This window comes from Podarcis melisellensis (assembly GCF_964234715.1).
Source record: "Podarcis melisellensis genome assembly, chromosome: 2".
Taxonomy (NCBI): Eukaryota; Metazoa; Chordata; class Lepidosauria; order Squamata; family Lacertidae; genus Podarcis; species Podarcis melisellensis.
In genome coordinates this window covers 113,636,730-113,650,538 of record NC_138529.1, presented here as the reverse complement: position 1 = coordinate 113,650,538, position 13,809 = coordinate 113,636,730, and the positions used below count along the sequence as shown (strand labels likewise).

The following is a 13,809-nucleotide window of genomic DNA, read 5'->3' as shown; positions in this document are numbered from 1 at the left end:
AAGTTCTTAAAGAAACGGGAGTGCCTGATCACCTCATCTGTCTCCTGAGTGTTATGGAAAAATCTAGGTGTGAGGCTGTTCAGTCAAACCAGCTCATTGGGAAGAGCCTGCAGGTCCCTTGCAGAATAAAGGAAGGAATCCAGCCACCAACTGGAGCAAATGGAGGAAACTGGCAAAGGTGTTGATTTTACATTATTTTTAAAGCTAGGTACCGTATTTCTCGCTCTTTAAGACGCATCAGACCACAAGACGCACCTAGTTTTTGGAGGAGGAAAACAAGAAAAAAAGTATTCTGAATCTCAGAAGCCAGAACAGCAAGAGGGATCGCTGCGCAGTGAAAGTAGCAACACCTCTTGCTGTTCTGGCTTCTGTGATAGCTGTGCAGCCTGCATTCACTCCATAAGACCCACACACATTTCCCCTTACTTTTTAGGAGGGGGAAAGTGAGTCTTATAGAGCAAAACATACGGTAACTTCCCTGAGCTGTCAAGTTGAAAGGATACATTCAGGCATAATACCTGTAACATTTAATAACTTTAAAGATGTGCCGCCCCCTAATTTCCTTAACATAAGAAATCTATATGTGGGACAAGAAGCTACAGTTAGAACTGGATATGGAACAACTGATTGGTTCAAAATTGGGAAAGAGTACAACAAGGCTGTATATTGCTCCCCGCTTATTTAATTTATATGCGGAATTCAACATGCGAAAGGCTGGAGTGGATGAATCCCAAGCCAGAATTAAGATTGCCGGAAGAAATATCAACAACCTCAGATATGCAGATGACACAACCTTGATGGCAGAAAGCGAGGAGGAATTAACCTCTTAATGAGGTTGAAAGAGGAGACCGCAAAATATGGTCTGAAGTTCAACATCAAAAAACAGAAGATGATCGTCACTGGTCCCATCACCTCCTGGCAAACAGAAGGGGAAGAAATGGAAGCAGTGAGAGATTTTACTTTCTTGGGCTCCATGATCACTGCAGATGGTGACAGCAGTCACGAAATTAAAAAGCGCCTGCTTCTTGGGAGAAAAGCAATGACAAACCTAGACAGCATCCTTAAAAGCAGAGACATCACCTTGCCAACAAAGGTCCGTATAGTTAAAGCCATGGTTTTTCCAGTAGTGAGGTATGCAAGTGAGAGCCGGATGATAAAGAAGGCTGATCGCCGAAGAATTGATGCTTTTGAATTATGGTGCTGGAGGAGACTCTTGAGAGTCCCATGGACTGCAAGAAGATCAAACCTATCCATTCTCAAGGAGATCAACCCTGAGTGCTCACTGGAAGGACAGATCGTGAAGCTGAGGCTCCAAGACTTTGGCCACCTCATGAGAAGAGAAGACTCCCTGGAAAAAACCCTGATGCTGGGAAAGATGGAGGGCACAAGGAGAAGGGGAACACAGAGGACTAGATGGTTGGACAGTGTTCTCAAAGCTACCAGCATGAGTTTGACCAAGCTGCGGGAGGCAGTGGAAGATAGGAGTGCCTGGCATGCTCTGGTCCATGGGGTCACGAAGAGTGGTAAACGACTAAATAACTAAACAACAACAAACTTGCCAAATGAACCTTATATTGGCCCTTTTGACAAGACCAGCTGCCATGTTTGAGTTGTTATTTTTTGGGAGGGAGACTTAAGCATCATTTTGGGAGCCAGCAAACGGTGAGCTTTAAGAACTGTGGAGTCTGTTATCTGTCACATGAGAAACAAGGCCTGATTCCCGCCCCCACCCCTTAATCCTCTCTAGCTATTTGCTGACCCATCAACCCAGATGGAACTAAAAATATTCCTAGTTCCCCGAATTCCTGCAAAACTATCCCAAGGTGGTGTCAACCATAAATTTTCTCTACTATTTTGAACACATCAGATGAATTGATTCAAATCAATATTCATAAGCATGGAAATGAAAATGCTCCCCTAAGTTTCCTTGGTTGTCCACTTCCAGTCTCAGCCCTTGGCAGACTGTTTCTGAACTGGCTGGTTCCTGTCACCTGACAGCTAGAGGTTTCCAGAGAGAGAGTGCAGAGTGCTGAGGAACCAGATGCTGAGACTTCAGCTAGAGTTCAACAACACAGGTGCTTGCTATATGCAATTTGGAGACAAAGAATCCTTTATTTTCAGTCAGATTCAGAACTATTTCCTGTCTTCTTACCTATGAATTACATTTCTGTTCCACACTCCCCTCATCAAGCCCACCACAAGATATATTGCTTTAACGCACACAGCAACCCTGCGAGGGAGGTTTTGCATAAAGATGGTGACCAGCTTTAAAACACCTAATCGGTTTCACGACTGAGGAGGGAATGTCCCTGGCATTTGTGGACCTAGATCCTTGGACCCCAGCTCCCATGAGCCCCAGCCAGCGTGGCCGATGGCTAAAGAAGACGTGAGTTGCAATTTCACATCATCTGTGCAATCAGGGTCAGATTTAAGGTGCTGCTTTTGACCTTTAAAGCCCTTCACGGCCTAGGACCCTCGTACCTACGGGACCGCCTCTCCCAGTATGCCCCACGGAGAGCCTCAAGGTCCATAAATAACAACACCCTAGTGGTCCCAGGCCCTAAGGAAGTTAGATTGGCTTCAACCAGAGCCAGTGCCTTTTCAACTCTGGCTCCGGCCTGGTGGAACGCTCTGTCTCATGAGACCAGGGCCCTGCAGGATCTGATTTCTTTCCGCAGGGCCTGTAAGACAGAGTTGTTCCGCCTGGCCTTTGGCTTGGAGCCAATCTGATTCCCTCCCTCTCCTTTTCCCCCCTTTCTTTTCCTTCTCCTCCTGCGATGAGGCTACATTTTAATATCTTAATGTTCCATTATTTTAATGTTGTATTTTATTTTTGTTTTTAAGTTGTAATCATTCATCTTGTTTTTATTATTGCTTGTAAGCCGCTCTGAGCCCGGCCTTGGCTGGGGAGGGCGGGGTATAAATAAAAAAATATTATTATTATTATTATTATTATTATTATTATTATTATTATTATTATTATTATTATTATCTGGAGGGGCCACAGGTTACCCAACAGGTCCGTTTTCAGCGCCTTGACCTTCTCCTGGTGCAGCTGCCCTTGGAACTCTTCGTACTGAATGTGCTTCGACTTGTAGTGCCTCTGCAGGTTGGCCTTCTTCAGGACGGAGAGGGCCTCACCACAAATGAGGCACACGGGCATGCCTTTCAGCTCCACAAAGAAATAGTCGTGTGCCCATCTTTTTTGAAAATGCGGCACTCCAAATCTGTCTTCCTCTTCTTGTGGACACATTGATTGTGTCCAGAAACAGACGATTAGGCAGACGGAGTTGTTCTCATAGGAGTCCTATGCTGCCTATAGCCAGCCCTGGTCAGTAATGTGTCTGCAGCTCTTTGAGCCATTGAAGTTTCTGAGCTCTTTTCAAAGGAATCCGCAGGTAGAGTGTGTTAAAGTAACTCCTACGCAATGTGGCACCAGACTGCTTTCTTTTTTTTGTAATTATCTGTTTGTTTTAAATTCTATAGCTTAAATTCTCTTGATGCTTCTTTTTTTGAGAAGGGCCTCCTACGCTCACAAAGCAATGATTTTCAGTGCAGCTCCATAACACTGGTTGCGCCCTTACACTGCCCCTTTTTGTGTGGGGATTTGGATCCAGAAAAGGAGCAGACAGGGAAAGGTTAAGCAGAATCCCACCCACCCCCCGCGCCACCCATAGGTGTGCTCAGTCTTCGCCTGCTTCATGACTCCAGCTTCCATGAGAAGGCAGGATGGAGCTCCAGGAAACAGGAAGTGGTCCTTCAACCAGCCAGGACATCTCACCATCACAGACAGATCCAGTCTCCTGCTGTGGAGTCAAGAGTGGCCCTGGGATGGCAGAGAGAGGAGGGGAAGGGGCCAGGGACAGAAGGAATGGCAGGGCTTCAGATGCTCCCTTGGACCCCTCCCCTGACACCAAGGGGAGCTCCTCTTCTGGGGCTGAAATCATTGGCGTGGTTTGATTTTATCAGTATTGCAAGGAAGCATAGAAGGAAAGGTGAAGAACGCCCATATGGTTTGTTAAAGTATCTGTGATTTTTCCTCTGTGTGAGTTCGTTGATGTCTTCTAAATGTACCATTTTGACTGAAGCTCTTTCCACATTCAACACATTTAAATGGTTTCTCCCCTGTATGAGTTCGTTGGTGCGTTCTAAGTGCTCCGCTTATGCTAAAACTCTTTCCACATTCAATACATCTAAATGGTTTCTCCCCTGTGTGAGTTCGTTGGTGTATTCTAAGTGATCCACTTACACTGAAGCTCTTTCCACACTCAAAACATTCAAATGGTTTCTCGCCTGTGTGAGTTTGTTGGTGTCTTCTAAGTTTTCCACTTTCACTGAAGCTCTTTCCACACTCAAAACATTCAAATGGTTTCTCCCCTGTGTGAATTCTTTGGTGTATTCTAAGTTTTCCACTTTGACTGAAGCTCTTTCCACATGCCGTACATTCAAATTGTTTCTCCCCTGTATGAGTTCGTTGGTGTATTCTAAGTGTATCATTTCGACTGAAGCTCTTTCCACATTCAACACATTTAAATGGTTTCTCCCCTGTATGAGTTCGTTGGTGCGTTCTAAGTGCTCCGCTTATGCTAAAACTCTTTCCACATTCAATACTTTCACTGAAGCTCTTTCCACACTCAAAACATTCAATTGGTTTCTCCCCTGTGTGAATTCGTTGATGTATTCTAAGGTATCCATTTTCACTGTAGCTCTTTCCACATTCAATACATTTATATGGTTTCTCCCCTGTGTGAGTTCGTTGATGTATTCTAAGGTATCCATCTTCACTGTAGCTCTTTCCACATTCAATACATTTATATGGTTTCTCCCCTATGTGAGTTCGTTGATGTATTCTAAGGTATCCATTTTGACTGTAGCTCTTTCCACATTCAATACATTTAAATGGTTTCTCCCCCGTGTGAGTTTGTTGATGTCTTGTAAGGTTTCCATTTTGACTGTAGCTCTTTCCACATTCAATACATTTATATGGTTTTTCCCCTGTGTGAGTTCGTTGGTGTATTCTAAGTGATCCACTTCCACTGAAGCTCTTTCCACATTCAATACATTTAAATGGTTTCTCCCCTGTATGAATTCGTAGGTGTACTCTAAGTGCTCCACTTTTGCTGAAACTGTTTCCACATTCAATACATTTAATTTGTTTCTCCCCTGTGTGCGTTCGTTGATGTATTCTAAGGTATCCATTATCACTGTAGCTATTTCCACATTCAATACATTTATATGGTTTCTCCCCTGTGTGAGTTCGTTCATGTCTTCTAAGTGTTTCACTAAGACTGAAGCTCTTTTCACATACAGTACATTTAAATGGTTTCTCCCCCGTGTGAGTTCGTTGGTGTCTTCTAAGTCGTCCACTTTCACTGAAGCTCTTTCCACATTCAACACATTTAAATGGTTTCTCTCCCGTGTGAGTACGTTGGTGTATTCTAAGTTTTCCACTTGCACTGAAGCTCTTTCCACATTCAATACATTTAAATGGTTTCTCCCCCGTGTGAATTCGTTGGTGTATTCTAAGTGTTTCACTACAACTGAAGCTCTTTCCACATTCAAAACATTCAAATCGTTTATCTCCTTTGTGAGTTTGTTGTTGTATCCTCAATTTTTTTGTTTTCCCCCATCAATTCACAGGCTCCATAGAATTCTGACTTTCATCTTCCTCACCTGTTTGGGAGTCTGGGAGGAAAGAGAATCCTGTTAGATTTTCAAGAAAGACAAAAAGGGAACTGAACACCTGTCAATCCCAACCTGCACCTTCTCTCACTGTAACACCTTCATTCTCCACTGTCCTCTCTAGGTTCCATATTTTTTGAAAAGCAGATGAGATAATGGCAGAAGCAACACATGATCACTCTATTCAAACTTAATAAAGCAGCATCGTTTTATAATACAGATCTATGGTGGAACTGGCTTATTAGACACATCTATTTTTTCTTTCTGAAGTGAAGAAATGATCTCAGGCTCAAGTAACAGTGTCTCCTTTGTGAAATAAGTAAAACTTAAGTGGTACATTTAACTGTAAAAATATTGCAATATATTGGAAGCTAAGAAGAGCCTGCTGGATCAGGCAAAGGCCCACCTAGTCCAGCATCCTCTTCTCACAGAGGTCAACCAGATGCCTGTGGGAAACCGGCAAGCAGGATTGGAGCACAAGAGTCTTCTCTGCCTTCCTGTGCTTTCCAGAAACTAGTATTAAGAAGCATTATTGCCTGGACCACAAGGGCAGAGCAGAGACGTCAGTCTTATCCTTCTTTTCAAGCTATCCAAGTTGCTGGCCATCACTGTCTCCTGTAGGATGGATTCCATAGATGAACTACACTTCTGTTTTTCCATCTTTTGCAGCCCTTAAAGGCAGATAAATGTATTATGGCCTAAGCTTTTGTGGGCTGCAGTCTGACAAAGTGGACTCTTGACCAGGAAAGCTGGTGCCACTATAAACCTCTGAGTCTCTTTGTTGGCTTTGTGTACTTATTTTGAAATTTGCACCAAGGTTGTACCACAGTATCTCCATGGAAGCTTAGGGACAGACAAAATTACAGGGTGTCAGCTCTGTGAATCTCAAGCCTCTCGTGGCTCCGCTGACAGAGCCTGAGAACGAAAGAGATGGGATTCAGTTGGAATGTGAAGCAGGGGAGGAGCAGCCAAGCTGCAGCAGGAGCAAAGAACAAAGAGCAGGAAGAGGGGTTGCCGGCGGGTGGGGGGCACAGACTCTTATCTCCAGTTTCAGCTCTGACACAGAGACCCCGAAATAGCCTGTCCAAAAAATCGTAGGCTCGAGAGAATCTGCGAGAAGAGGGGAAAAGAAAGCGAAAGTGGGGGCTTCTTTGGTGGAGGACTCGGCAACTGCAAGCTGGGATGAACAGGCTGAAGACTGAGCTCCACAGTGATTTATGAGTTTGAGATAATTACTACTGGAGTTGTCTCACGTCTGTGCGGGAGAACCAAGCCATTACACAGGGGCGCTAAAATTATTATCCCACTCACTCACTCACTCACTCACACACACAAACAACCCCAGTCTGTAAGATTGGCAAGTTTACACAATTTGCTTATAATACCAGACGCTCTTGGACTTTATATGCCCAATCCTAAGTGTAGAGCCTCCAGCCCCAGGAATTGTGTATCATGATAACGGGTCCTTTGTCCCTTAAGCCCACCAAACTGGGGAGGTGCATGCATCTATTGTGTTTTGATGCTGGTGGAATGTATCATTCTGACCCTGTCTATAACAAATAAGAGTAATAGAAACAATTTATGTACACTAATTATAAATAATTATGGGAAACATTTCCATCCCACTTCACCGATTTTTCAGGATTGGTGTGCAACATCATTACCATCAATTATTCCCACCGTGGTAATAACAGCTAAGATTTCAAAGCCTGGAGGAAGAAAATCTTTCCCCATTACTTTAGGAAAAGGATTCAAGAAACAAAGAGCTGCTCCGGAGAAGGCCTCACCCCTTCCTTCTTCCTGTCAGGAACTTCCTTCCATTTGTCTCCTCTCCATCTTTTCCTCTTTCTCCCTCCACCATCCATCTATCCCTCTCCCCATCTCCTCTCCCCTGGAACTCACCAGATTTCTCCAAAGGTCCTGGGAGGGAATGCACAGAGGTTGTGGGGAGGGATGCGGGAGATAGCCTGACCAGGTCAACCGTCCATCTTCCTCCTTCCATCCTGGCCAGGGTTGCAGGTTCAGTCTCAGCTAGGTTTGCAGGTTCAGCTTCCTGAGGAGCGCAGAATCCAGAGCAAGTTGCAGCTTCCTGGGAGGGAGGGAAGAAGAAGCCAAGGGAGTCTGAGAGCCCCTGCAGGGATTCTCCTGCCCAAGACATTCTGCTGCCCCTGGAGAGGCCCCAATTGGGCACCCCCTTCCCAAGAGCCCCCACCCATTTTCAAACACCTTTGGCAATTCCTTTCACCTGCCTGTCCCACCTCCCTTCCTAAGGCTGGCATGGTATGCACATTCGTGGCCAGAGAGTAGACCCCATAGAACTTAAGAGTTAATCTACAAAGGTCTGCTCTGAATACATGGGTGGCCATTGCATGGAGAAGAAAGACTATTCACCACCATAGCTAAACAGAACCTCAATGTCTAGAGGCAGTGGACCTGTGACCTCCAGGTGCTGGAAACCCAGGTGAGAGGAGGGCACTTACCTTTCCCAGAAGCCCCTCAGTGTCTGGGAGCAGGGTCTGGTCTGTTCCCCCTGCTCTCCCACTGGGCCACCGTCTGGCATCCGCACCTCCCCTGAAGGAGAGGACACCATCCCCAGAGTGGGGAGGACTGGGAGCCTGTGGGGTTTCCCACCCTGAACGAGGGGGCTGCATCGTCTTCAGGAAATCCTGCTTCTGGGCCTCCCAGTGCTGCTGCGGCTGCCCCTCCTCTTGCTCCTGCTTAATCTGACATAAATCTGCCCGAGGCAGAAGATCCCTGATGGCCCCAACTTGGCCGGCAGGAGGTTTCCTTCCTTTCCACTCCAGTCTCTCCCTTTGAATGGGTCTCCTGGGTCCCTGCTCTTCCATTTTTACGTCACCCTGCTGGAAAAGAAATAAACACAAAGTGAAATAAAACTCAAGAATAAAACCAAAAGCACATTTTTTAACCATTTGCCAGTTTTTGAAATATATTATTACTCTTTCTATTTCTGATGTTCAGGCTGTGAATGACAATCATTATGTCACCCAAACAGCTCCTCCCAGGGAGAAGGGGAAGTTATCCAAAGACTGGGGGAAACATCAAGGTTTATGGAAGTACAAATAATATTTGGGGGGGGGGGGAACCAAGGCAGAGGGAGGGAAATCCAAAAACAACCCAGTGAGAGGACTGAGCCTGTTAAGTGGACAGGGAATGCTGATCCTGGCTGCAACTTCTAGCATGTTGGAAAGGCAGCAACAGATCTTTGTATATGAATAAGGCTGCAACAGACCCAGCTAATATTTAAAGTACATGGCTTCACCCAAGAAATCCTGCCAGCTGCAGTTTGTTAGGGGTGTTGAGAACTCTAGCAATAAACTACAGGTCCTGTGGTTCTCTGGGGGAAGCCACGTGCTTTAAATGTATGGTATCTGCACAGTCTAAGAAACAAACAGGCAAAAGGAATATTGACCAACAAAATCAAACAACCCACTCCAAAATATTTTATATTTGATGGTCACAAACTCTTTACTGAAGATATTCTAACTTGCAGTCCATTGGCTGCATATGGCTTGCCAAGCCTCAGGGTGTGTCCTGCTAGTCCCTGCCATTTCCATCTCCTGATCTGATCATAGGATGAAGATCTCTGTCTGTCCCGGAGAGAAAGATGCCTAAGGGGCCCTTAGAGAGATCTTTTCAACTCCAATTTCAGCACAAACCAGCACAGTGCTGAAATGGGGCAAAAGGAAAATAAATGATCCCTCTGGCTGCTCTTTAAAGAGGATTTCTAAAGAACAATCTGAAGGGTCCTTTCCCCACAGATCTCCTTGCTAATTCAGAAGGGTCTTCTTGTGCTCTTATTTTTCTGTCCCGTGGTTCTCTGGTGGAAGCCACACGCTTTAAATGTATTGTATCCGCACAGCCTAAGAAACAAACTGACAAAATGAATATTGACCAAAAAATCAAGCCTCAGGGTGTGTCATGCTAGTCCCTGCCGTTTTCATCTCCTGATCTAATCATAGGATGAAGATCACTGTCTGTCCTGGAGAGAAAGATGCCTAAGGGCCCTTAGAGAGATTTTTTAAACTCCAATTTCACCACAAACAAGCACAGTGCTGAAATGGGGTAAAAGCCCTGATCTGGAAATAAATGATCCCTCTGGCTGCTCTTTAAAGAGGATTTCTAAAGCAGTGTTTTTCAAACACTGTTCCGCGGCACACTAGTGTGCCGCGAGATGTTGCCTCGTGTGCCGTGGGAAAAATTGAAAAATTCGATAGATTTTTTTTTATTTAAAAAAGTCAGATTTTCGCCCACTAGGCAGGCACCGGACTGTGTCCACCCTATTTTCCATCCATCCTGGGTGGGGATCAGATCGGATGGGATCGGATGAGAGCGGACAGGCGGTCCGCTCTCATCCGATTCCCCATAGAGAGCAGCGGGGCTCTGACATCTCCCTCTCCGCACACAGTGGTGGTGTGCTTCGTGATTTTTTTCATGAAACAAGTGTGCCTTTGCCCAAAAAAGGTTGAAAAACACTGTTCTAAAGAACAATCTGAAGGGTCTTTTTTCCACAGATCTCCTTGCTAATTCAGCAGAGTCTTCTTGTGCTCTTATTTCTCCTCCAGCCCAGCACTGGGATTGGAAGGTCTAAACATGCTGATTGTGTTTGCAAGACTTGTATGTATGCTAGATGGCATGTCTGGTGAGTGTGGGCAGCACCTCTGGCGTGTGTGCATGTGACTTTATGGTCTGCATCTCTTTTCTGTGTGTACATGCATGTGCATACATTGGCCACAAAGCTCACTGGAATGTGGCCTCCAGAATCAATGCAGCTTTAAGCCCATAAATCTTCCGTTCCTCCTGTTCTATCAGAAAGAACAGTCTCAAATCTGAGACTATCAAGAGGAGAGAACTCCTGGATCTACAGAGTTAATGTTCTCAACATCCTATGGACACAAACTGCAATGAGATTTCCCTTTAATTGCTTTGAGAATTTTTCCCTTAAAAATATGAAGCAGTATATAAATGAAATGAGTAATAATCTGAACATGAATAGCTAATTTCAATCTCGCCTTCCTCAGTCTTTTACAATACTGTCTTCAATGTATTTATTATCATTAATTCATTTCCATATGCCACACTTCTTAAGAATCCTCCTTTCCCCTGCATTCTCAAAACTGGCACTCACTTCAACCCTCAGCATTCATCTGAAAACTCAGCTGTGTTACTGAAGAAGGAGGAAGATAAAACGCTTAACAAAACAGGGTTAAGGCTCTCTCACTTATTTACACGCAGACAGCTTGGGAAAATATCCTATGCATTCTCCAGGGAATAGCTCTATTAGCTGTTTTATTAGCCTTGACAGATCAACAGAACCTCCATGTGTAGGCACAGTGTACCTTGATTTCGGGCTGACAAAAGAAGTCATTTCCTTGCTAAATGAATTGGATGGACATCATTGCCACAAGATGCGGTGATGGTGGTGGCAAAGAGAGCTTTCAAAAGCGATCAGATCAATTTACGAAGGAGGGCGATAGGTTTATCAATGGCACTGGCAGAGGAAGGGGGTTAGGAGTAGTGGCCTGCAAAGGGTGTCAGGGGGCTGCAGGGTGAGAGGGACACCTCCCTGTTGCACTGCTCTTCCATTCCACCTGCCGCCCCTTCCCTCTCCGCCGGTGGGAGAGCGTGAGCTTGTGCCTGTGCTGCGGCCCCCGGAACCCACACATCGCCCTTGCAGCCCCCGCAGGGAGGCAGAAGCAGGCGAGAGGGAAGGACAGTCGGGGCGGAGGGAGGACGGGGCTCCCTGGTGAGGGACAGGGAGAGGGGCGAAAGACTCAGTGACCGCCCCGGGAGGCAAAAGCCCCAACGACGCCGCTGATCATCGGACGACTATATGCATCGTCCATCGCGAAGCAGCAGCTGCCTTGGACCCCTCATTCTGCCCCTTGAGCTCAGGACTGAAGGGAGCAGCTCCCCAGGGTCTCCGGCAGGGTCCGTGCCAGCCTGAGCCAGAGATGTTTGCCCCTGTGCCCTCCTGCAGATGCCCTGCCCCTCCGCTGCGTCCCTTCCCCTTCCTGCCCGGTTGGGGAGCGCACTGCAGCCTCTAGCTGGGCTCGGGGCCTGATCCTGCCAGGCGAGGCGTACGTGCTCTCCTCCCCCCCCCCTCCCGCCTCTTGCACCTCGGACTCCTCGCTCCGTCCCTGCAGCGGAATCCGGCTCCTCTCCGGGGAAACTCGCCAGGCCACGGGGCCGCTGCTCCTCCGCTCTCCTCGGCGGGGACAGGAAAGTGCAGCCGCTCTCGAGTCCCCCTGGCTGGCCCCGTTTCCTGCCTCTCTGAGCATCGGAGCTCGCTGGCTGTGGGTTGGGCCCTGGGAGGCTGCGAGGCTGGATGCGCCCCCTTGCAAGGCGAGGGCTGCGAGACCGCCCTGCTGCTTCCCCTGCCCTCGAATTTGCAGCCCGCTGCTTCTGATCCTGGAGGTTCTGCTCTTAGCTGTCGGGGCAAATGGATTAGCCCGATGAGATCTGGTCCATTCCTAGCTCTGGAGCAGCAGGGAACAAGCTTTTTGCACCCTTCTCTAGGGATGTTCACACGCCGCCATCTGTGTCCCCGTGTACACTAATCCCTGAGCTGTCTTAACTCAGTCGGTAGAGCGTGAGGTGGTTTATCTGAAGGTTTTGAGTTCGAGTCCCATGTGAGAAAAAGTGGAAATAAAGTGTAATGTTACCTTGAAATTGTGTACACAATAGTCCGATGGTCTTTAGAGAAACCCAAAAACTTCCCCTTGCTATACCCTTTCGTTGTCTTCTGTAATAAGTGGGTTTTGTTTAGAAAGCTGTCTCTCAAAATTTATTCGAACATTGGAATGTACCTGGCATTTTATAAGCTCTTCAGTATGTTGCACAAATAAGTCTCCTTGCGATCAGTATGCCGTCCCTGGTTTCCAAATCCTCTATAGGAAATATTCCTGAAATACCATTTCATGAAGCTGGGACGATGCCACCCAGCTGCCTGAATGCCTAGCAGCTGGAGGAGGCAGTCCAGTTCCCAGCTCTGCTGGCCTAGGTCATGTGATCCCTTAGCTCCAGGAACAGGTGCCAGGGCTGGGCTCTGTTATTTTTCCATACCCTCCAACATCTCTCTGATGAAAATAGGGGTGTCCTGTTCCATAATGATAATTTTACTATTTATACCCCACACATCTTATTAGGTTGCCCCAGCCACTCCAGGCAGCTACCAACATATATAAAAACATAAGAAAACATTTTAAAAATTCCCTATACAGGATTACCTTCAGACAACTTGGGGGTCACATAACCCCATACCCTCTGGCATCAAATCAGAAACTGAGGACAGCTTCTGTAAATCAGGGACATCCCTGGAAGACAGTGACACTTGGAGGGTCTGTCTTTCGCTGATTTTTCCTTTGCTGCCTCTGGTCTCCTGCCTCCATTCAGCAGAGGAGGGGGCCTTCATACGGAGAAGGATCGGGGCCAACAGCACATAGCTGGAGCCTTCAGATGACTGCAGTGAAGGGAGATGGAGGGTGAGGGAACAGCTGCAGTCGCCTGCAGTTCCTGCGCAATGTTTGCCATCTTGCCAAAGGTTGCAGGCAGCTTTACCTGCAGCAATTGCATGTTGATTGCCCTCTTAAAAGACAAAGTCCAGCAACTGGAGGAACGTGTAGCTACGCTCCAAAGAATTAGATAGCTGGAGCTCTTCTTGGAAGCAACAGAGCACACCATCTCCACCAAGGAGGAGACAGGGGACTCCCCTGAGAAGGAGGCTAGTTCACCAACACAGGAGCCAGATATATGGAGAAACGTGACTCAAAGAAGTAGGAGGCCCAGGGTTCGCTCTGATTGTTTAGAAATACACAATCGCTTTGAAGTCCTCTCCCCTAGCATGGAAGACGAAGAACAGACTCCATTTGAGGATCTCTCCCTCATTACAGTCGATCAGGTATATGAAGACGAGCAGCAAAGTCAGTCCTCAGGGAATGTGCAGGCGACCTTGGAACAGACAGCTCACAGAAGAACCCCGACCAAACCTAAGAGGAGACGTGTAGTGGTGATAGGGGATTCCCTACTGAGGGGAACAGAAGCAGTGATCAGTGGGCCTGACAAGATGTCTCGGGAGGTGTGCTGTCTCCCCGGGGCTAAGATCCAAGA

General features: G+C 46.8%; 1 protein-coding gene across 1 annotated transcript in view; it reads right to left on the bottom strand.

Annotated features, from left to right (window-relative positions):
• Positions 1 to 13,809, bottom strand: part of LOC309363229 (uncharacterized protein) — a gene marked incomplete at its 5' end in the record, with an annotated part of 97,125 nt that overhangs the window by 32,226 nt on the left and 51,090 nt on the right. The window contains one exon of the mRNA XM_081899335.1: positions 8,163 to 8,543. Within this exon, the coding sequence (XP_081755461.1) occupies positions 8,163 to 8,543 (381 nt within the window). The remainder of the gene's footprint in view (positions 1 to 8,162; positions 8,544 to 13,809) is intronic.